The following is a 24,898-nucleotide window of genomic DNA, read 5'->3' on the forward strand; positions in this document are numbered from 1 at the left end:
GGCTATTAGGTCATTTAAACACCCTTAAAATTATGAACATTTCTCTCTAAAATGGTTTTTCTCCTTATCACTAAGCATTATACATTAGTTCATTATCCTTAGTTCAATTTTAACATTAAACGTATATGTACTCCTACTACTCAAGTTTACACGAAATTGAGATTTATACTTCTAACTTTTAAGTCCAAACTTTGTTGACACATGATTTGACTTTTTCCCCAACAGATGCAAGTAAAGATTCCAACCCCGACCAAAAATATAATTATCTTAGCCCATTAAATTATTGGGATATATTGGAAGTCACATATGCTAAAAAAAACAAGCAAAATTAAACGAAGCAATAATGGAAAAGAATAAAGACGAAATGTGATTGGATATTAGAATTGTACGGCACCAATGAGAATGAGGCCAAAGGTGACATGCCGGTGAAACTAGTGTAATCCCTCGACACATCAATTATCCCTTAGCCCTCCATTAATTACAATAAATCAAAATGTAATAAACCATTCGAATATGCTCTTTCTTTTTTACTTCAAGGACTCCTTTTTATACTTTTTTTTTTTCTTTTTAATTTTTTTCCCCAAACAGCCACTTCATCACGCCAAGCATATGCTCCTAATATTCTTCATTTCCCTTTCTTCATAAACCTCTCCTACCTTCCACCTTCTTCCTCTTCTTCTCGTCGTCTTAACAAAAACACAATATCATGAAGTTTGGAAAACGTCTCAAGCAACAAATCGAGGACACATTGCCCAATTGGCGCGACAAATTCCTCTCTTACAAGAATTTGAAGAAATTAGTTCGTCGTATCTCTGACAACGTCGATGTCAATGCTAATGCCGAGTTTGTTTACTTGTTGAACTCTGAGATTGATAAGTTCAATTCCTTTTTCGTGGAACAAGAGGAGGATTTAGTGATTCGTCATCGGGTGAGTCTTGTCTTTCCTTATTGATCTATTGATATTATATTTATTATAACTAATTTGTCTAAACTTTTGAGTTGATGGGTGATTTAACTTCTCAAATTCTTTTTCAATGATCACCATTTATTTGCTTTGCTTTTATAATAAGTAATCTTCATGGAGTTGTTTTATCATAAGTACAGCAAAAGTGTCCATATCTTAATTTTTTTAATGTTTAGTTGTACAATATTTTAAATTTGTTTTTTTTACCATGTGATTAAACCTTTTAAGTAAAAAATGTTCGGATATTTTCTCATGAGTGAAAAAAAAAAAGAACTTTTTAACACTCTCGGTTACTTTCAAGTATAAAATATTTCGCTAGAAAATGTTTTTCAACATAACAAAACTATGCTTTTATGATATAAAAAATAATTATAAATTTGGAATTTGTTAAAAAAAAATTAGAGAACGATTTTAAATATTTAGTATATATAATTTGTCATTTTTTTTCTTTTTAGATATAAAAGAAAGACAAAAATAATAATAATAATAGTAGTGAATTATTTTAAACATGCCTTTCTTTCTTAAACAAATAAAAAAAATAATAAGTTATATTTTTTTTTTTATTTTTCCAGTCAATTCAAACTTATATAACTCGTGACCAACCCAATTTTACTTAGGTGACTGATTGGAAGATTTTTAATTATGTCATCCATTAGTGACAAATCCCATTGATGGGTTGCACATAAATTTAAAAGAATTGGACATTTTATTTCTTAAATAACCCCTTTTTTTTTTTAATTAATACTAGTAATTCTTTTGACACATTTTTATTTTGAATATATAAATTACAAAAAAAAAAATCCGAACTAAAGAAGTAAGGGTGCTGAAATTTACTATTATTTTCTTAAATTAATATTTGTTGTATTCTCATAATAGGTTATGATGAATATTTAGAGAATAATTTTATGATAACTATAGTTTTGTTTGATAAAAATTTTGCTTTTGGTTTATTGTTTTAGAGTTTATGCATTATTTTTCCCAAATTTTTCTTGCAGTCCGTTTAAAAATAAAATAAAATAAAAACTTGACAAAGACTCGTTATTATTATTATTTTAATTTACATACTGAGTAAAGGTTGTGTAAACAAATATTTTTGTACTAGGTAAAGTGTGAAAAATTGTTGAGTATTAAATGGATTCCATAATTTTTAAATTAAATTATAAAAATAATAATAATAAAGGTAAGGATTACAAACTGTTTGGTTGAGAAAAAATTTTGGTCCGGATTCCTTTTCTAATCTCTCTACTTTTCGAGTCTTATTATTATGATCATCATCATCATCGATTTTATTTCTTGTTTTCAAATTTAAAAAATAAATGTTTTACAATTTCGGTTGAATTTAAAAAACTACTTAACGTAATTTACATTTTCTATGTTCCTTATGTTAATTTTTAATGTACTTGGAAATGGTTAGAATTTGGCAGTATTAATTTTTCTCAATAAAATATACATATTTTTGTCTAATATTAATACTTTACAAGCAAGATATCTATAGATCAACAAAATTGAATTGAATCTTCATTGATATAATTCAAGAAGAATAACTCTAATGAGAGATGATGTTGTATATCAAATTTGAGTAAAATTCGTTCGCTAGAAACAATTTTATTATTGTTGTTAGTTTATGATAACTGTTTTTATATGTTTTAGTGCATGTTATATATATAATTCTATTTAAATTACAAAAAGAGGAAATCATAAGGACTAAATTTTAAACTTCTCTGAATCATATGGACCAAATTTACAATTTAGAAAAAAAAAACCCAAACAAGAAACAAAAAATAGTTATCGATGAATTTTTTTTTCAACAAACAAAAATACAAAAATAACTTCAAAAGTAGAAAACAAAGAACGTTATAAAATGAGACAATTATGGAATTTAATTTCTATACTTTTAACAAATCTTAAATTTAGTTACTCATAGTTAATTTTGATCGAAATTGATTAAATAATAATTATAATATTCATGTAAGAAAAGACATTTCGTAAATATATTTCCAAAATTTTAAAGAGAGTGCTAACAACATGGACTATTCCTAAGATCTATTAAAAATATAAAAATTAGAATTAGACATTTGAACATGGAATAAAATAGAATGAAAGCCAAAATACATAAACCAACATGACATTTTAACCAAAACTAACGGGCAACTGGAAAATAATATGGAAACTTAATAATCAAAATAGGGTTGAAATGTTGTTAGTTTTGTTTATATCATAGGTTTCATGGAAGACGGTAAAAAGGAGGAAAAAAAAATAAAATTTGAAGAATATTTAGAAGATCTATATAAAGTAAAAGAGGAAGAAAATTATTTGGATGATGAAAAATGAAAATGTGAAAAATATTTGAAAATTTTGTTGGTGAGAAGAAAGGATGCGTGTATGTTAAATTATATTTTTTATTAGGACTATTTTTAAATATAATAAAATATTAGTATCTATCAGTAATAAACATTGATAGACATCTATAAAAATTTTATTATTTTTTGTCATTTAAAATAATTACCATTTTTTATCATGATAGGAATTGAGACAGAGAATAGAGAGAGTTTTGGAGAGTTGGAGTCCACATGGAAATGAAAGGGAACATCATAGAGAAGAAATTAGAGAAATTAGAGAAGATATTGTGAATTTGCATGGTGAAATGGTGCTCTTAGTCAATTACAGCAATGTTAATTATACAGGTAATTAACTTTATTTTAATGTAGTTTAGTAGATAACAAATCTATTACTATTTTTTCAAGATTTTCGCTTCAATTTTGTTAAATTTGAAAGGAAAAAAAAAAAAAAGCTAAAAAGTGTTTATTGATAGAAATGTTGATCTTTTAAAAATTTACCAAGCCTAATTGGATTTTTTTTTTAATTCGAAAATATGCAGGCATAATCAAAATGGAACATACATTTGCAATTTGTTTTTCTAATGAGTAATGAAAGACACAATTGTTTATGACAAAAGTAGTTGATTTTGCTTTCTTTAGAAAGGATATTAGTTTACTTCTAGTTTTTTCCTTTGAAAATTCCAAAACGTTTACAATTATACCTTTAAACTTTTAATTTGATTATCTTTTTTCCTCTAAACTACGTGGTTTGTCACACTTATATATTAGAATTTTTAATTTGATAAGTTTGTCCCCTGTAAAGAAATTACACAAAGTACCAAAGTGGACACAGGGACGAAGATAAAATAAATTGTCTTTAACCCCATTTAGCTTTGTATTTGGATAATCGAGTTTTGAAACTCGACAATTTTATTCTGAAGGTTTGCATCTTATAGCATTCTTGAAAAATACATGTTACATCAGCTTTTAGTTAGTAATTAAGAGAAAAAATTACCGATGGACCGACATTGCTAAGTAACAAAGCTCAAAGATAAAATTATTGAGCTCAAAAACTCAATAATCCCAAATATAACTTAAACTAACCTCACGGATCATAAATGTAATTTTGCCCCGAAAATAATATGAAGCCAATGAAAGAAATTATCATTTAACGACATACTGAAATATTTACGAGTGGAAGGTTTAATTATGCAGGATTAGGGAAAATTCTAAAGAAGTACGACAAGAGAACAGGGGGATTACTACGACTACCATTCATTCAAAACATACTGCAACAGCCATTCTACAAAACAGATTCACTGTCTAAGATGATCAAAGATTGTGAGAGTAGCATTGATGCAATTTTTCCAACCCCCAAACAAGAAGTCAGCCATGAAAACAAGCCAAATATTTCAGTTTCAGTTGGTGGTGAAGGAATTTTCAGAAACACAGTTTCAGCTTTACTCAGCATGGAGCAAATCAGAAGAGGAAGCTCCACTTATAGCCATTTTTCTTTGCCTCCTCTTAACTTGCCTGACTCTGATCTAATCCACTCCTTTCAACTCAACTCTCCCATTCCAATTCTCTAGTTACTTGATTACTTACTTCCAACACTACAATACAATATAATACACTTCACTAATTGCCCACCAGATATTCTTCTTACTACTCTTCTTTATGTTATGTGATCACACTATTTAATATAGAAAAGAATTGTGTGTATTTCAAGTTGATTGGTAATTTTTTATACATAGAATCAATGTGTGTGTTTTATTCATGCTTTTTGCTACCCCATTTGTGATCTCTCTTAAATCAGTTTGTGCTGTTGAAGGAACTTAACCAAGTTCACTAACTTCAACAGTATTCTTAAGGGTGTTTGGCCACCGACTCAACTCCACCAACCAATAGTATTTACTATTGAAGCTTGCACATTTATCAAGAAACTCCATTTTCCCTTCTTTCTCTCTCCCTCTCTCTAATGTTTCCCAACTCCAAACTAAAAAACTATGTACCCCAAACAAGAAGGATAGTTGGATTGGGTTTGGGTTTGGAAATTCTCTATAATAATGTAAGGATTAAGTTTTGACAAGAACCATAGATAAATGCCTTAGTATAACAGGAAAAGCACACTCTAGGACCCAGGACAGTGCCAAATGCAATCATACATCTTTTCCCTTAGTTTCAAAGTTAAAAGACAGATCTCTAAGCTTGAAACACATGGGGTCAGAATTTCACAATTACGATCACAAGTTCAAATGCTCTATATAATACTTTGGAATTCAACAAAATCATGAAAATTAGCTATGTCATCGATCGGAGCCGTTATTTCCCCTTATCCTATGATGATCATTACAGCTTTTTTTTCCAACAAGAAAGTATTGATGTTCCGTGCAACAAACCTCATAACTTGCTTCTGAATGGCTAGATAAAGAACATACCAAAATCACGATCCGGTTCAATTCTTGCTATGCATCCTCCTCCACACAGTGGTGCACCAGTCTGTCATTGTCTGAGTCGATCATGTGATGGACTCTTTTATCATGTTACATCGACCAGCAATTCTCCGAAAATCATTCAGATTTAACTGTAAGGGAAAAGAAAATGAAGGACAGGCATATCTTGCAAAGGAGTAGCAAAGCAGGGATTCAAGCAAAGATTAGTTTGTCATGATGGCGGATAGAAGTGATTATATTTACTGGCACGAACAAGCTACATGAATTTTACCATTCTTATTTCATTTTCTTATCCAAAAAATAAATTACATTTTCTTTTTTCTTTGGAAGGTTAATATTAACGTTTTGATCTTTCTTGTACCAACTACCATACCATAATATCAGAACAACCACCTTAAAAATATTTGATAGGTCTTGTTCTGGTTTAGAAAAATAATCATAGAAGATCCTTCCAATTTTTTAAACAATTGTAACTTGAAGATGTTTGTAAACACAACGTAAAAGGTTAAACTCATGTCTATCATCGTCATTGATGTCATGATGTCTTTTTCTAAACAAGTCAACTAAATATGTATCATGTCATACCCTCGTTGGTGTTTTTATGTCATACCCTCGTTGGTGTTTTTATGTACCTAGAGGTAGGACTAAGAACATTTCTAAAAGAATGGGCAAGTTTGATAATATCATTAAAAATTTCAAAACTTGAATGACAAAATCAATAACATATATATCAGATTACCAAACTATTTGAAGATTACAATTTATCGTATAAAGAGAGAATGGGATTGGAAGATGAAAGAAGAGCATGAATCCAAGAAACTAACCTTTCCATCTCCATCACTGTCAAAGCAATCAATCATATCCCTTAGTTCTATGTCGGACCAAGTAAAATCATGAGCAGCTGCTACTCTTTTCAAGTCACTAACAGTAATGTCCCCTTTCCATGAGTCTATTAGCCAAGTTCACCAGGTCAGTAGTAAAAAATACTTTAAAGTGCATTAATATCTTACCAATATATTAAATACCATCAAAACAATAGAAGTTCATAATAAGTTCATCGTCATTCATCTGCATCCGACTAGTGAACTGCAGATCAGATGAGAAGCAGAAGCATTAAAATAAAAGAAGAATAAAGGATCACCAAGGCTATCACACTACGTTGTGAGTAAAAAATCTACCAATCCTTTTCTCTTCATCCCTCCTCTCACTTCCTGATTCTTCACATTTTTCCTTCTAACATTTTCAAGAGGACCTTGGACTTGTGCATCACAATTTTCGCCAGAATCTTGAAGTGAAAGTTTGATCGCCTGCTTGGGAAGTTATATCATACAGTTAGCATGTTTGTGCTTTCTTGCATTACAAAGTACTGATGGAATATTATGAATCTACCTGTCGTAATGCATCCTCATCATCATCTTCATCATCGGAGTTATTTGATTTCTTGACAGGAACTTTCCTTTTTGCTTCTGAACCTCTATTCTTTCCCTGAAATAATTTTTAACCACTTTTCAGACCACCAATTAGAACGTGTTGAAATAGATGAAATTTACATTTAGCAGGACTCAAGTTCTATGAATGCAGTAACATACATTTGCAATTTTTTCCAGTTTTAAAAAGTGAAACTGAAACTTGTGCTCTTGTTCCATACCACCAATTACTACTTCCAAAAATATTTGTGAGGGCTCCATGAAAGAAAGTATAAATGTTTTGACTACGAGTCATATATATATATTGACAAGAAATGAATGAATTTATCGAGTAAAAAGAGACATACAATGAAGGAGATACAGTATCCCCACAAAGGCCAAAAGGTTACAAAAAAAGACTCCCAATTAGCCGAGATATGCACAAGATTGTAATTACAACAAAATTTAGAGAGAGAACACCAAATGGGAGCAAAGAGTTTGATAGAACCCAAGTCTCCTTGAGGCTATCCAGTTGCTCTTGAAGGCCCTTTGATTCCCTTCGAGTCAAAGCTTCCACAAAGTAGCCACAACTGCATTAAACCAAAGAACTTGTACGTTCTCATTGAAAGGAGTTCCAAAAACTAATTGTAATAAAGCCTCATCAACCGTTCTAGAAAAGCACCAATTAAGCCCAAACATACTGAAAAGACTAGCCCATAATGAAGCAACCCAAGGACAGAGGAGAAATAAATGCTGCTGATTTTCACAATCCTTTCCACCACGCACCACGGGGGAAGCAACCCGAGCAACAATGAACTCACTAAAAAGTGGCCCTCTTTGGTAAGGGTCCAGGTCTTAAGAGTCCTCAGTCCTCAGATTAGAAGGTCAAATAGTCTTAAGAAGATTGTGAGGGGAACACCACTCTATAGCTTTATCATCAGTCAAATCCCTTCTTAACGGTATAACCCAACTGCTGGGTGAGGTCGACCAATGCTGATTAACGAACTCATTCTTACTAGAAGCCACACATTATAAATCCTTGGGAAGGCCAATATATATTGCCATTTAAATAAAGGAAGGATGTGCTCGAAAAAGAAGCTAGAAACAAAACATGGTTTCTCAACCAAAGTAGGATTTTTTCAGGGAACTAGAAAGCTTTCATCTATCTGGAAAAAAAAAAAAAAAGTATGCAAAAGAGGGAGGGAGGCAGGGTATATAGATCTGAACTCTACAGCATCTATCTTTTATGGTCATTTCTCTCAACTGGTAACTAAAAGGGATAGTCATCAAGACTAGCCCACACCACCACTTCTGTTACCCATTTCAGCAACTCAAATTATAATATTGTATGCAATTGACAATGGCAGTTCTTGTGATTAGCTCCTCATGAGGGGTTCTTTTTCTCAACTCTTAGGTTCTTTGGTCCTTAGCAATTAATGCTATCCTCAGGTTTCTAGGAATCTATTAAAGTAAATTAGGGGTTTATTCCTATTTTATATTTTTCATATTAACATTTTCCTTTTCTGTTTCTTTTGTTGGGTCTATTAGAGTCATAGTATATTTATTTTGTAATTCAATGTGCTCTGAATTATTCTAATTTATTCAATAATATATAAATTTAACATGATATCAGAGCATTAGGTTTTGGTCTCATTAAACCCTAGCCACCAAAATCTTGTTCGTTCTCTGCCTCCATCGTTCGGCATCGACGAAGGCAATCCCATTGCCCATTACCAAGGGCTTTATGTTCGTTTTCCTCTGTCGTACTAGGATTTTCTGTCACATCTTTGTATACCAAATCGCCCAGGCCCGCCTAGCTGCGAACCGCTCAGATCCGTCGTTGCTCAAATCTGCCTGCTTCCTTCATGTTGCGTTGTGAGTTTTTCGTCCTACCCAAAACCAACCATTCGCGACTGAGCTCCACGCCTTTCAGATCTACTAGCACATCGATCTTCACTTCGTGGGTTTCGTTCGCGAGATTAGATCCATTTACCACTATTTAGATCATATCTCATCCAGATCTAAAAGATCCGCTCACGTCCATTCACGTCAAAATAGCTTCACTGCCTAAAATTTTGTTTGCGGATTCAAATAACCAGACACCCTTCGCAAACCAGATGTCCGCCGCCCCTCGCCAACCAAACATTTGCTGTCGCCATCACTATTCTCAGCTCGCCGCCATCGGTTCATCTCCGCTCATTTTTCCTCCACGCCTCCCGTCACTGGGGGTCTATGCTCAGACAAAAAACGAAAGCCCTGCTCACTTTGCACGCGTGGGTTTTCAATTTTCACATTCAGTTCCTAGTTGTTTCGGTTCAATCCCAGTCCAGTTCAGTTCGCTTCAGTCGGATCGGTTTCTGTCCGTTTTGGTTCAATGAGACCGGTTCAGTTCGATTCAGTACCCTCAGACCAGTTTGGTTTTGGTTTGGTCTGACTTGATTTGGTTCAGTCCTCTTGGTTTGATTTGGTTAATTAAGCTTGGTTCGGTTTAGTTTAATTAGTTTTGGGTTCACTTAGTTTGATTTGGTTTAAGATGGTTCAATTTGGTTTATGCGATTATGACAAATCTCCTTTTGCACAAGGGTGTTTGTTCCATTTTCAAATCAGCCATTTTTGGGTTTTGTTGTAGATCTCTATGAGGATCTTTGTTTTCTACCCAGAAGTTGTTATAGATTTTGTTATAAATCTTGATATGAGGGTCTATGTTTCTAGCCCAGAAGTTTTCGTTTCTGTTCTTCGTGGGTTTCTGTTTTCAACCTACTATATGTTTTCTTTTTTCGTGGGTTTCTGTTTCCATCCCAGATCTACTGATTTGTTTTGGAAGTAATCTTTGCAAACTTAAGTTGTTGGTCAATCTACCACCTTGAGTTTGAGGGATGATCTTAAAGTAAATTAGGGGTTTATTCCTAATTTGTATTTTTCGTATTAATATTTTCCTTTTCTATTTCTTTCCTTTGTTGGGTCTACTACAGTCTATTTATTCTATAATTCAATGTACTCTGAATTATTCTGAGTTATTCAATAATATACAAATTTAATAGAATCAATATAGAGATTTCTTATTGAATTCAAAGGATATTCCTAAAGGGATTACAACTAGTCTTCCTCTCACTCTTAGAGAGAAGATCCACACACTAGAAGAAAAACATAAAAAGCCGTCTTTCTTAACAACTATATACATATATATATAAGATAACTATAAAAATAACTACAAGTAACTTCAAGTAACCATCCTCATTCTAACTTTGATGCCATTGGATGATGCTTCTCCATTCATAACCAACCTTTTTCCTTTTCCTTTTGCCTTCTTCCTTACATATGTGAATATAACCGGTGGCCTGACAGTACTCTCCCCTTCCAAACTCAACTTGTCCTCAAGTTGAAAAGCTGGAAATTGACACCGGAAATCATCCAAATATCACATGTTGCTTCATGGACCGGTAACCCCTTCCACTGCACTAAAACCTCCCATATTTGAGTGTAAGGATACTTGTGTTGACCACAAACTGATTCAGGCTCTGTAATCCACTCAAACAAATTAGAAAACTGAGTAAGTACCGGTTGAATCACAAAAGCGGGGCCCACCAACTGCTTCAACTGAGAAACATGAAAAACTGGATGGATGTTAAATCCCTCAGGTCGCTAACTTGTATGCTACTGGACCCACCCGTGCTAAAATCTGATGGGGCCCAAAAAACTTGGGAGGTAGTTTTGCGGCCAAGGTATTTTGTCGATAAGGATTGAAGTTTCAAAAACACCCAATCTCCCACCTCATACTCCACCACATATCGCTTCACATCGGCAAATTTCTTCATCTTGTCCTGAGCCACCCTCAAATGTTCCTTAAGAGCTCCTAAAGATACATCATGCTCCTTCAATTGTTGGTCTAGTGTAGAATTTGGTGTGAAGGAATCTCCATAATATATCAATGGAGGTGGTACACGTCCATAAACTGCCTGATAAGGAGTGATGCCAGTAGAAATGTGATAGGTTGTATTGTACCAATATTCAGCCCAATGCAACCACTTGATCCATTCCTTAGGACAGACACTACAAAAAATCTCAAATAAGCCTCTAAACAACGGTTGACCACTTTAGTTTGGCCAGTGGATTGTGGATGGTAAGCAGAACTGAAATTTAATTTGGTCCCAGCTGCACAAAACATCTCTTGCCAGAAGTTGCTCATGAAGATATTATCACGATCCGAGACAATAGACTTAGGAACCATGAAGACGAACTACTTCCTTCACAAAGATATCTGCTACACTTTTGGAAGTAAAAGGATGCTTTAATGCTAAAAAATGACCCTACTTAATTTGTCCACCACCACTAAGACAGCATCAAAACCACCTATTTTGGGTAGGCCTTCAACAAAATCCATGGAAATGTCTTCCTATATGACCTCAGGAATGCCCAAGGGTAACAATAATCCAGCTGGACTCATGGCCAATGATTTATTTTGTTGACACACCAAACATTCTTCCACAAACTTCTTAACATCCTGTTTCATGCCTCCCAATACAACCCTCCCAGGTCGCAGAAAACCAGAATGACCCCCAAACAGAAGCATGATAGGTGTGGAGGGCGGTTGGTATTAAAGTAGAGGAACACGACAAAACTAACCTGCCCTTGTATTTGAGAATCCCTTGCTGCCACGTCAAATAGGGGACACTGCTTTCATCAGCCTTCAATTGTCGTATAATGTCATTCAATTTCGGATCTCGTTCTACTTCTTCACAAATCACTTGTATATCAAGAAGAGTTGGGACAGATAACGAGGCAAGATGGACAGTAGGCTGTACTCGAGATCAGGCATCAGCCACCTTATTCTCAACACCCAGTTTGTACTTAACTTCTAAATCATATCCCAACAATTTAGATATCCATTTCTGATGTTGAGGTTGGATGACACGTTGTACCAACAAAAACTTCAAAGCTCTCTGATCAGTATACCACAAATTTTCGACCAAATAAATAAGGTCTCTATCGTTGAATTGCAAATACCATAGCCATTAATTCACGGTCGCCCACTCCCTCAGATACAAGGTATGGCTAAAATAGGTAATGGGCCTCTTGTTTTGAGTAAGAACTGCACCAATACCATGACCTGAAGCATCAGTTTCAATTTCAAAAGGCTGAGAAAAATCTGGTAAGGCTAAAACCAGAAGTGTTACCATAACATTTTTCAATTTCTCAAAAGCTTCTTGAGCTTCCTTAGACCATGCAAACATTCCCTTCTTCAGTAGTTGACTCAAAGGGGCAGCCAGACTTCCATAATTTTGCACAAATCTGATAATAACCAGTCAATCCCAAGAAACCACGGACTTCCTTCACGGTAGTTGGAGTAGGCCATTCCAACATTGCTCTGACCTTCTCAGGATCAGCTTCTATACCCTTGCCAAAAATTAAGTGACCAAGATATTCAATTCGCTCACGAGCAAATTGACATTTTTTTTTATTGGCATACAAACTATTTTCTCTTAAAACGGTGAAGACTTACCACAAGTGCAAGAAGTGTTCTTCCAAGTTACAACTATAAATCAAGATATCATCAAAGAAAACCATAAAAAACTGATAAAAAACTGATAGTACTCAGATTATATATCCAAAATTTAGGCTTATTAGCCAAGGAAGTTGAGGCCCTCCTCCCCCTCTAGAAGCTCTCTGAGCTATTTTCAATATAAGCCAAAAGATGCCCAGACTTTACCCTCCCTATTCCTATTTATAGCCACAACCTAACAACTTAATAACAGAATGATAATGGAATAATCCTAATAACAGAAAAGATCCCTGGTCCCCACAAATCCCCTTTTCATTTTGCATTACATCATTTTGTCCATTCTGCCCTTCACCTTGCTTGTTCTTCTTTCGGATGTATACTTTCTTGATCGGGGGTCTATCACTACCCACCCCCCAAAGAGTCACCTTGTCCTCAAGGTGAAAATGAGGGAATTGTTCAGCAATGAAGGTGCCATTCTCCCACGTAGCTTCCTCCGAAGACGAGCACTCCCACTGAATTAACACTTTGAAATCTGTTGGGGAGATCACAGTAGTGACAACCTTTCAAACACCCAACACTACTAGAGGTTGTGGATGCAGCTCTGTATTATGCTGCCATGTTTGAGGGGCAGTGATCCTTGGTAAGATGGACCCAATTGCCTTTCGTAATTGAGACACATGAAAAACTGGGTGAATGTTCACGTGGGCTGGGAGATCGAGTTGGTATGCCATTGGCCCGATTCGTTCATTGATCTTGAAAGGTTCGATGAAGCGAGGAGCCAGTTTGGGATGTTTGTGAATGAACAACGTGCCTTGCCAATATGGTTTAAGTTTCACACATACCCATTCATTGACTTGAAATTCCACTTCTCGCCGTTTGGCATCCACATAGGCTTTCATCCGTTGCTGTGTTCGTTCAAGCGCGACTTTTGACTGATTTAACATGTCATCTCTTTCCTTCAAAAGGACATCCACCTCCGCAACTACTGCAATGCCAACTTCATAGGAAATTAATGGGGGCACCGGGCGACCATAGACGACCTCAAAGGGTGATTTTTTTTAGTGAAGTGTGGTAAGACGTGTTGTAGTTATATTCAGCCCAAGCTAGTCATTTTGCCCATTTAGTCGGAGTATCCATTGTAAAACATCGGAGGTACGCTTCCATCCTCGGTTTACGACCTCTGTCTGGCCATCGGATTGTGGGTGATATGAGGTGCTTCGCTTCAATTGGATTCCCGTCAACTTAAATAATTCTTCCCATAACAAACTTGTAAATATCTTGTCCCTATCTGAAACGATGCTTTGAGGTGTTCCATGTAATCGAACAACCTCACAGAGGAATATGCCGGCCACTGTAGCTGCTGTGAAAGGGTGTTAGAGGGCGCTGAAGTGAGCATATTTCGATAACCTGTCAACCACCACCATTATAGCGTTGTGGCCTTCTGACTTAGGTAAGCCTTCAACAAAGTCCATGCTAATATCATCCCAAATCATTTTTGGGATTGGCAATGGCTACAACAGCCCTGCTAGCGCTAAGGACAAATACTTAGCTTGCTGACAAACTGAGCAATCACCCACGAAGGATCGTAAGTCACTTTCATCCCCTTCCAAAAGAACTTCTTTTTGAGGCGTTGATACATTCGAACTGTCCCATTGTGTCCTCCCACGGGATTATTATGGAATTCTTGGAGTAAGAGAGGGATCATAAGGGAATTCGTGGGTAACACAATTCTGTTTTTGTAGAGCAAAAGGTCCCCATTCTTAGAATAGCCGATTGGTGCTGGTTGGCCGAATCTTCTTCAATTCTTCATCTTGGTGGACTTGGCTACAAAAGACAGTTGGGTTGACGTTGTCCACGCAACTTAGTGTTGTTAATTCAACGGTTGAATGTACTTGGGATAACGCATCAGCAGCTGAATTATCCAAGCCCTTCTTGTATTCAATGACAAAGTCGTTACCAATCAGCTTTGCCACCAACTTCTGATATTCACCCGCGATCACCCATTGTTCTAACAGAAACTTAAGACTTTTTTGGTCCATCCGTACTGTGAACCGACGTCCTAACAAATAGGGTCGCCATTTCTGAACCGCCAACACAATGGCAATTAATTCTCGTTCATAAATTGCCTTCAATCGGTGTGTGATGGGTAGAGCATAACTGTAAAAGGCGAGGGATTGGCCTTTTTGCATTAATACAGCTCCGACTCCTACCCCAGACACATTTGTCTCGACCACGAATGGTTGTGTGAAGTCCGGAAGGCCTAACACTGGAATCTCAGTCATGGTCGTAGCTTAAAGTTTCGAAAGATTTTTGGGCCTCCTCATTCCATAAGAATTTATCCTTTTTGAGCTGTTGCATGAGAGGTAAAGCAATGGACCCATAGTTGCACACAAACTTCCGATAGTACCCTATTAAACCCAAAAAACCCATTAGTTGTTTCACCGTTGTTGGGGTTGGCCATTTTACCATAGCTTCAATTTTAGATGGGTCGGCTGCCACCCCTTCAACTGATATTACATGACCAAGGTACTCAATGCTTGATGCCGCGAACATGCATTTCTTCAAATTAGCCACTAGTTGATTTTCAGACAAGACTTGCAACACCATGGAAAGATGGTTTACATGTTCATGAGCAGAAGTGCTATATATTAGGTTATCATCAAAGAACACTAATACAAATTTGCGTAAAAAGGGGCATTCCGTAGGCCAAATGGCATCACCAAAAATTTGTAGTGCCCCTCATGCATCCTGAAGGCCATTTTATGGATGTCCTATTGTGCGACTCGTATTTGATGATATCCAGATTTAAGGTCAATCTTGGAAAATATTACTGCCCCTTTGAGTTCCTCAAGGAGTTCAACCACAACCGGAATAAGGTAGTTGTCAGGATCGTTGCTTGGTTCAATGCTTTGTAATCAACACAGAACCTCCAGCTGCCATCCTTCTTCCTTACCAACAGAACTGGGCTAGAGAAAGCGCTAGTACTTGGTTGTATAATGCTTGTTGTCAGCATTTCCGCTACTAACCACTCAATCTCGTCCTTTTGAAATTGTGGGTATCTATACGGGCGAACGTCAATCGGTCCCTCCCCTGATTTTAACTCAATTGTGGTAGCCCCTCCATTAGTCTGAACACCGATTGATATTGTTGCAAGGCTTCCTGAATTTCAGGGTATCCGCTAGCCATTTTACAATTGAGGGATTCTTTTTCTGGTAGGATTCCTACTGTGTTTAACTCGAGGAGAATCCCTTGACCTTCCTTCATCATGTGTTTCATCATGGACTTCAATGAGATCTAGGACTTTACTAAACTTCGGTCCCCTTTCAAATGTACCCGCCATTCACCCACTTGGAAGTCCATCTCCGATGTGCTCCAGTCACATTCCACGCGCCCGAGGGTCATGAGCCACTTGACACCTAGCACCACATCGGCACTACCTAGAGGTATAGGAAAAAATCGTTAATGATAGTAAATTAAGGTTAAGGACTACACCTTTACAGATGTCGTTGGTCCAAACCGATTTCTCTGTGCCAAGCATAATTCCGCAATTGGAGGTGGGTGAGCAGGGGAGGTTGAGTGCGTTGACCAACTTTTCATCAATGAAATTATGGGACGCTCCACTGTCAATCAATACTACTACAACATTGTCCCCTACCGTGCCCATCAGTTTCACTGTCTTTGTGGAGTCTATTCCAACTAAAGAATTGAGGGATAATTCAGCAATCTTGGTTTCAGTTGGGTCTAATATAGTTGGGTAGTGCTCCACGTTTTCTAACGTAGCTGGGGCAATTCCTTCAACACTCTCTGGTTCCACACTTTCTTCAGCTACAGCCTTTTCTTCCTCCTCATCGGGGTGGATTAACAGATTCAGCTCCTTTTTCTTACAGCGGTGGCCTGGGCTATACTGTTCATCACACCAGTAACACAGCCCCTTGTCTCTGTGGCTTTGCATCTCGTTATCAGAGAGCCATTTGTAGTTGCCAGTCAGAAGTGTCTTGCCATTCACATCTCGCAGTGTCACCGAGTTTGAGGAAGCTATCGTGCTGTGGCTAGGGTTGAGGGAAATTGTACGGGTCGTGGGGGTATTATTTAGGTTACCTTGGCCCGATGTTATACCCATACCCGAGGTTGTAGTGGACCCCGTTGTTTTGACAAGTTGGCTTGGGCTTAGGCTTCTGCTTCCCCACTTCTTCTTGCGGGCTTCTTCCGTATCCTCATTCAGCTGGGTCATTCTCATCTTTTCTTTAATACCCACTAGTTTAAACATTTGCATTTCAGCTTGAATTTCTTCCTTCAGCCTACTAACAAACTTACTCTCTAGTGTCTTGTCTGATAAGTCCTTCAATGGCCCTGAAAGTTGCTCAAACTGGCACCGATATGCTCTCACGTCCCTTCCTGTTTCAAGGTCAAGAACTGGGCTTGTCGATCTTCTTCCTTTGCCGGCAGGAAGCACAAGAGCATTTGCTCTTTGAAATCAGCCCAACTCTCTATTGGCGTCTACTCTTCTTCCCATTGGTGCCACTCTGGCGCTTCACCTTCTAAGCACAGCACTGTAGCTTCAATCTTGTCCTTTTCCAACAAACGATTGACAACGAAGTAGTGCTCCACTTGATGGAACCACCCAAACGGGTCGTCTCCCACTTCTCCTTTGAAAATCGGAATTTCAAGCTTCTGCAAACGGATATCGAACAGAGGTACCTCTTTCTTTTCTCTGTACGCCAAGCTCTTGCTTCCCTCGCCCTCTGGGTGTTTCCCTTTGTCCGTCACTGTCCGCTCAAACGAGCTGGTGTCTTCCCCCTTCCCTGCAGAGTCCCTTTTCTTTGACCACATTTTGAGTGCGAGCAATATCTTTTGCTCCATCGTTTTGCCCAACATTTCTAAGCGTGCTTTCATAACGTTGTCCGTTACCTATTGCATTTCAGTAAACCGTTGATCCATCCGAAGCCTCCATTCCTATTTGTAACAAGATTAGTTGTTCCTCGATTGCAAAAATTCGAGCTTCCATCTTCTTCACCATTCCCCAGTGACTGTTCGTTCACTCTAATACCAAAGTGATAGTACTCGGATTATATATCCACAATTTAGGCTTATTAGCCAAGGAAGCTGAGGCCCTCCTCCCCCTCTACAAGCCCTCTGAGCTATTTTCAATATAAGCCAAAAGATGCCCAGACCTTACCCTCCCTATTCCTATTTATAGCCACAGCCTAACAACTTAATAACATAATGATAATGGAATAATCCTAATAATAGAAAGGATCCCTGGTCCCCACAATTCCTCTATTCATTTTGCATTACATCATTTTGTCCATTTTGCCCTTCACCCTGCTTGTTCTTCTTTCGGACGTATACTTCCTTGATCGGGGGTTTATCAAAAACTTACGTAGATAAGGGCCGAATACTTTATTCATCATAGTCTAAAAAATGGATGGCGCATTGGTTAAGCCAAAAGGCATGACCAAAAATTCATAATGTTCCTTGTGAGTTTGAAAAGCTGTTTTTTCAACATCACTTGGATGCATACGGATCTAGTGGTAACCCGACTTTAAATCAATCTTCAAAAACAAAGTCGACCCATTTAACTCATCAAACAACTCCTGTATCATCGGAATTGGGAATTTATCTCGAATAGTGACATTATTCAAAGCTCTGTAATCCACACCAAAATGTCATCCCCATCTTTCTTTTTCACCAACAAAAGACTAACACTTGGTCTGATGATGCCAGAATCCAACATCTCCTAAACTAATTTCTCCATTTCATCCTTTTGATGATAAGCATATCAATAAGGTCGCACATTCACTGGAGAAGAACCGGGTTTAAGGAAGATATGATGCTCCACTCCTCTATTCGGTGGTAACTCGTCTGTCCATTCAAAAATATCATCAAACTCAATCAATAATTCTGGAATCGACTCCTTGATGGTGTACACTTCATCTATCCCATTTTGCCAAAGAAACACCTCCTTCCATGGCACAACGTTCCACCAAATAACCCTGATCGTCCGACCCCACGATTTAATCATTTGCTTTAAGCTAACTTGTGTCTTTGTTAAACTTGGGTCTCCCTTCAATACAATCTCATGAGGCCCTTTATTAATTTTCATAGTTAAATTCTCCTAATCAACTTCGATGACCCCAAGAGTAAACAACCTATGCATACCCAAAATAACATTTAACACTTCCCATTTCTAAGGGTAAAAATTTGTCGTAAATGATGAAAGTATCCAGCTTCAAATCAACATTTTCACAAATACCCTTACCTTTCACAACCTTCCCAGTCCTCGTAATTACACCATAATTGGACGTATCAACTATTGGTAATTTCATAACATCAACCACCCATTGAGAAATAAAATTATGTGTCGCCCCACAGTCAATCAGAACAACTACCTACTCAATATCGATCACGCCGTGTAGCTTCATTGTTCCCAGATTAGTTAAACCCACTAATGAATTGAGAGACAACTGGGTTTCGTTTCGGGTTCAACTATTGTTTGTTGCAATTCCACCGGCCCACAAACTTCTTCCCCCTCAAACACTTCCAAATCTTCGAAATGATCACGAACCACAAGAATGCATAATTCACGCTGGTCGCAAACTTTACAACAATGACCAGCAGAAATAGCATTCATCACAACGAAAACACAATCCATTCTCCCGTTGAGCCTGAAATTCTGCATCAGTCACGTTTAGTCGAACCATCCAGTCCATTGCCGACAGTGGAAACGCGTCGAAGAGTAATTGTCCGCATGGGAATGTCTGGCGATTGCTTTCCCCCTTCTTCGGTAGTTGAAGCGATGCTAGGAGGAAGAAACGAAGAACAAGGGTTAGTTTTGTAAGCGAAAACATTAGTGAGGCCTGCTTTAAATCGGGTTAATCATGGTTTTGAACCAATTGGGCTATTTTCATCATTTGGTTATGCCCAATTGGAGGCCAACATTCGACCCCCGCTTTAATCCATGGAACTAAACGGTTCATAAATGTATTCTCCAAAACCTCATCAGAAAGCTGAGGCCGAGAGGCAACTAACCGGTCAAAACGATTCTGATACTCTTCCATGGTAGTCTCCTGCTTGATGGCCAAAAACTGTCTACACACAAAACCCTATTTAGTGGAACAAAATCGTTCAAGCAATCTCAATTTCAATTCACCCCAACTTGTAAATGGTTGACGTTCCTCTTTGGCTAAGTACCAACCCAACATTGCCGACTCAAAACTGATAACTGCGACTGTCAGCTTTTCAGACTCGGTGAGTTTATGGATATGAAAATACCGATATGCATGGAAGAACCAAGCATCCAAATTTGTCCCATTAAACACCGGCATTTCAACTTTTTAAATTTTCTACAATCAATGTCTCTAAAACCGTTGTCAGAGTGCAAATGTGCCAAGATGTTGGGGGATGTATCATTGTCACCCGTACTGGCATTGAGAGAACTCGCCACAACGGTAGAACGAAGATGTGTCATTGTCACCCGTACTGGCACTGAGAGAAGAACTCGCCACAGTGGTAGACCCATCAGAACGATTTTGGACCACAATCAAAGAAGTAAAAGAGTTCCTCATCTCCTCGGAACCCTTCTATTGCTGATCAACTTGAATTGCCAATCATTCAACACTCTGCTAATGAAGTAAGAGTTTCATCCATCGCTGGTAACTTCTGAACACTTGTCTTGATTTCTACAATCTCCTTATCCATAACTTCTAAATTCTCCTCAAATTTCTTTTGCGCCATTAGACCAAAACGGCCCAGGTTGAGGGCTCTGATACCAATATGATAAGAATCAATATAGAAATTCTTAATGAATTCAAAGGATATCCCCTCTCACTCTAGAGAGAAGATCCACACACTAGAACAAAAACATTAAAAAAAAATTGTCTTTCTAAAACAACAACTATATATATATATATATATATATATATATATAAAAGATAACTATAAAAATAACTACAAGTAACTCCAAGTAACCGATCCTCATTCTAACTGTCTTTGGTGCCATTGGATGATGCTTCTCCGTTCATAACCAACCCTTTTCCTTTTCCTTTTTCCTTCTTCTTCCTTACATATGTGAATATAACTGGTGGCCTAACAGTTTCTAATAAAAAATAAATGAGAAAAGGGTAATGACATACAAATTATAACTGAGGAAATTTCTTGTACAAAAATGCATCTCCCTCCTTTTACCCCTCCTCTTTCCAATGGATTGGAAACTTAAAACCACTCAAATTACACGACCTCTATTGAAATTTGATATGGCTAAGCTAACAGTTTCATTTATCAAACATAAACTAGAGAAGATTTAAGAGCTTCCCTTTCTCTCCCATTTCCTTTCCGGAGAACCCGATACAATATGCAGTAAAAAAGATACTCCTCTTAAAGAAACAAAACAATCTAAATACCCTGCTACCTGCAGCCCAATTCTAACTAACAATATTCTTTGGGTGTCAAACGCATTTCTCACGTACCGTCACCTCCTTTCCTCAATTTGCTTTTGCACAACCACTTTCGTAATTGGGGGTCTATCATTGCCCACCCCCATAAAGGCACCTTGACCTCAAGGTGGAACGTAGGAAATTGAGTAGCTATGGTAGAAGTAGTCTCCCTATAGCATCCTTGTTGAGGTTGTTCTCCCTATGAATTATAACCTCCAATTCCACATCATCAGTGACTGATTTCCTCATGACAAGCAACTCAGCAGGCTGAAATTTAGGAGTCAATTATGGGCCCAAATCAAGAAGAATGGGGAATATATGTATATTATGCCCAATGACCTTTCATAACACCGAAATGTGAAAAATAGGATAAATGTCATTGTCTAGAGGAAGTGCCACACAATAGCCAATGGGTCCAACCCGAGCAATAATCTAAAAAGGCATGATAAATCATGGGCTCCTCTGCAATTGAGCACCTAATGAACAAAAAATTTCTTCTTGAAACATACATATAAAAATTTTGTCCCGATCCGACATAATACTCGGACAGCCTAGAAACACACAATTTGTCTGATAAAAAAGCCATAGAAGTTGAACTAAAGAGATTTTGAAGAGAAGTAAAGTAAGCATATCTGGATAAACAATCCACAATCACCATGATTGTATCATAGCGATCTAAGTTCAGCAACCCTTGAATGAAATCCATGGAGATATCCTCCCACACCTGTGATAAATACTTAGCCCACTGGAAAACAGAACAATCAAGGACAAGCGCTCGCATATGAACATTCATACCTTTTCAAAAATCCTCCCTCGACAACTCCTAATATGTTTTAAGAGCCTCCTAATGAGCCCCATTTGGGCTATTGATAACACAGTTAATGTGCTATTTTATCTGGTTAAATCATGATAGTTTGAGAGAGTTTATGAACTTAATGGGTTGTTTTGTAGGAAATTGAGCAATAGAAGCCATTCGGAGCTCGAGAAGTGAGCAAAGACCAAATAGCCCCTATTGAGAGCATCTCAATGCTACAAACATCATCAAGATGCAGCACAAGACATAATGCTAAGATGCAGGGTAGTCTTATGCAGCGTCTTAACACTATAGCAAGGCAATGTCAAGGGGATTAACTCAATGTTGCAGGGCATTGCACCAAACATAATTCACAACATCTTGACGCTATATAAATTTCTTTTGACTATAAATTTCTTTTCAATTTTCGTCAAGAAGAGTAGATTTTCACCTACTTTTCCACTTTCTTCTTGTTCATCACTATTTTTAGCTTGTAACCTTTAGTTTTCAGACTTTGGTCGAGCCAAGGAGTAGAACTATGCTATCTCAAAGGCCGACTAGACTCCTAATGCCAATTCAGAGGTCCATCAGATTTAAACTATGTAATATCGTGAGAGTTTGTAGTTAATCGTATTCTACTTCCTTTGTTAATTATCTCTTAATTCTCGTATCGATTATGAGCATGCATGTAGATTAAATTGCCGCCTTAAATGTGAATTGTTTGTTCACTCCACTATGCACATTCGTTGTCATCGTAACTTATCATGGAACTACAAAAGAGATTAATCATGGGAGACCCTCCAATTCCTCTCAAACCAAATTTCAGCAACTCAAAACAACTCACCACACAATGAGAACCCTTTAGGGGTCGGTTGACTCAAGTTGACTACTTTTTCATGCTTGATATCTAACATTTGAACCCATAACGCCAACACCACAAACTTGGACCACAAAAGTTGTTGTATTAAATGCCCCCTCAACCACACTTAGCTCTACAAACTGAGAATCCAACTTCATTACCAACTCTATCGGCCTCTGCCCAAACTCAGTCAACTTCTCCTCTAACTCAACAACCTTGGTCTCCATCCAAGTACCCAACATCCTCAAATTGGTGCTTTGATACCAAAATTGTTAGGCCTCAGCCAACAACTTCATTTATCAAACATAAACTAGGAAAGATTTGAGAGCTTCCCTTTCACTCCCAAATTCCCAATTTCTTCTCAAAGAACCAAATACAATATTACGGTAATAAAGATGCTCTCCTCAAGCAACAAAACATTCCAAATACTTTGCTACCCATGACCCAATTCTAATCAATTCTAACTAACAATATTCTATGGGCTCCACACTAATTTCCCACATACCTACACCTCCTTCCCCACACTTTTGCATATACACTTTTGTAATTTGGTACCTATCAAAATCCTACTCCATTGAGGTTATGGAAAATACAAAGAAAGTTAAGCAGGGCCCATGAAATATGGATAAGATATTATGATTTTCCCTTCACCGTCCATTGAGGAACCATGTATTGGTTAGTGGTCAGTTGACTACTACAAGCCAAAATGGGTTTAAAAGCTTCCAAACAATAGGCAATACTTGGCCAAAAATCACCAAATTGGATGCAAATGAGGTATAAACAGAATCTTGGATCCATCACGAGAAAACAAAAAGGGCTGGTCATTATTCCTTTACTTAATAGATGATTTTCCTTCTCAAGGAGAGAATCTCCTCAAATCCCTTCCAAATTCCAACCAAAGAAAGTAATTCCTAAGCTCCTTTTAGGGATGTTTGTCTATTGAGTTCATCTTTTCACCATACCAATAAATACTGTCTTCTATTGAAAAATGTGTATATACTCTCAGCACTGATCTCCATCCTTGATGGATATTGCAGACAGAAACAGGAAAATTGTTAAATATTCTACTTAATGAAGATCATGCACACATTCTTTAGTTAAGGATCCAAATAGTAAATTATCAGTTAATAAAACTAAGGAACAACGCAGAATCATGAATAGAACAGCTACCACAAATTTGTATAATTTATCTGTACAATGGTAAAAAGTACATATAACAGAAAATGGAGAGTGATCACCTTCATTCCACGAGACCCATAAACTTTCCCACTGCCAAAATATTCTTCCTCTTCCTCCGAGTCCGAGTCATCATCTTCAGAACTTGAAGAATCCTCGCTAGGCTTATAATCTTCATCGTCAGCGTCACCCAGCTTCCGCTTCCCCTTTCTATCAATGTTACTCAAATTCTTGGAGGAATCCAAAAGTGAGGTCGCCAATTTGGCCAATCCAAGGGCCTCTATTCTCTTCTTGTTCTCGGAGATCCTAGAAAGCCTCTGTTTCTCATACTCCGGCACATCCTTGACGTTTCTACCATTCTTGGAACCTCTGGGTCTAGGCTTCTTCATTGAGTCGGTGCTTGGAGAATTAGGAGTTTCCTCGCACTCAGAATCAGTAAGATCGCGATTCGATAATTTGGATTTATGGGCGTTTGGCGCGGTGGCAAAGACATTAAGAGCTGAATTGAGTTGAGTTTGTATTAAATATAAAATTGTATCGAATTTAGATTTTTTATGCGATTTTTCTAAATGAAATTGATTTTTTTTCTCTCTCTTTTACTATTGACGATTTTATTTTTCAACTATATATCTATTTTTCTAACTTTTTTTTAAAATAAAAATAAAGAAAAAACTTCTAATTCTCCTCCATTCTCAAAAGATAACAAATTATTAATATACTAAACACAAAGTTGAATTCAATTTTTGAACACTCAATTACATAACATATTTTTCTCGATTTATAAACACGAAACGTTTTCATATAAATTATAATTAAATACAAGAACTTAACACTCAAACATGAACACTGAATAATCTTAAAAATTGGACAACATTTTTTTCTCTTTTTGAAAAATATAACATATTTTGAACATTCAATTGCAAAATAATTATATTTTTCCATCAAAATATATATCATATTCCAATAAAATTAGCATTTTTCCTTGTATCTGACAATC

General features: G+C 37.0%; 3 protein-coding genes across 3 annotated transcripts; 1 reads left to right on the forward strand and 2 right to left on the reverse strand.

Moving 5' to 3' along the window:
• Positions 1-625: 625 nt before the first annotated feature.
• SPX3 (SPX domain protein 3) lies at positions 626-5,059 on the forward strand. The gene is made up of 3 exons (XM_039018915.2): positions 626-928; positions 3,489-3,648; positions 4,498-5,059. The coding sequence occupies exons 1-3, from the start codon at positions 707-709 to the stop codon at positions 4,869-4,871; spliced, it is 756 nt and encodes a 251-aa protein (XP_038874843.1). The 5' UTR covers positions 626-706; the 3' UTR covers positions 4,872-5,059.
• A 460-nt stretch (positions 5,060-5,519) lies between these two features.
• LOC120067347 (uncharacterized) lies at positions 5,520-24,410 on the reverse strand. Its single transcript, XM_039018914.2, has 6 exons — positions 23,964-24,410; positions 7,125-7,220; positions 6,914-7,042; positions 6,761-6,821; positions 6,560-6,684; positions 5,520-5,866 (listed from the first exon to the last, which is right to left on the reverse strand). The coding sequence occupies exons 1-6, from the start codon at positions 24,288-24,290 to the stop codon at positions 5,801-5,803; spliced, it is 804 nt and encodes a 267-aa protein (XP_038874842.1). The 5' UTR covers positions 24,291-24,410; the 3' UTR covers positions 5,520-5,800.
• Positions 15,954-17,114, reverse strand: LOC150032185 (uncharacterized). Its single transcript, XM_090308487.1, has one exon. The coding sequence runs from the start codon at positions 16,912-16,914 to the stop codon at positions 16,075-16,077; it is 840 nt and encodes a 279-aa protein (XP_090164613.1). The 5' UTR covers positions 16,915-17,114; the 3' UTR covers positions 15,954-16,074.
• Positions 24,411-24,898: the final 488 nt, after the last annotated feature.

This window comes from Benincasa hispida, chromosome 12 (genome assembly GCF_027475165.1).
Source record: "Benincasa hispida cultivar pf3 chromosome 12, pf3_genome.v1.1, whole genome shotgun sequence".
Classification (NCBI taxonomy): Eukaryota; Viridiplantae; Streptophyta; class Magnoliopsida; order Cucurbitales; family Cucurbitaceae; genus Benincasa; species Benincasa hispida.

What these genes read in the sequence shown, in the direction of transcription:
- SPX3 (XM_039018915.2), top strand. Translation starts at nt 707, where the DNA reads ATGAAGTTTGGAAAACGTCTCAAGCAACAAATCGAGGACACATTGCCC. An exon ending in ATTTAGTGATTCGTCATCGG is followed by an intron (nt 929 to 3,488) that starts GTGAGTCTTGTC and finishes TTATCATGATAG; the next exon opens with GAATTGAGACAGAGAATAGA. An exon ending in CAGCAATGTTAATTATACAG is followed by an intron (nt 3,649 to 4,497) that starts GTAATTAACTTT and finishes TTAATTATGCAG; the next exon opens with GATTAGGGAAAATTCTAAAG.
- LOC150032185 (XM_090308487.1), bottom strand. Translation starts at nt 16,914, where the DNA reads ATGCAAATGTTTAAACTAGTGGGTATTAAAGAAAAGATGAGAATGACC.
- LOC120067347 (XM_039018914.2), bottom strand. Translation starts at nt 24,290, where the DNA reads ATGAAGAAGCCTAGACCCAGAGGTTCCAAGAATGGTAGAAACGTCAAG. An exon ending in GAACTTCTATTGTTTTGATG is followed by an intron (nt 6,685 to 6,760) that starts GTATTTAATATA and finishes CTTGGCTAATAG; the next exon opens with ACTCATGGAAAGGGGACATT. An exon ending in ACAGTGATGGAGATGGAAAG is followed by an intron (nt 5,867 to 6,559) that starts GTTAGTTTCTTG and finishes TTTCCCTTACAG; the next exon opens with TTAAATCTGAATGATTTTCG.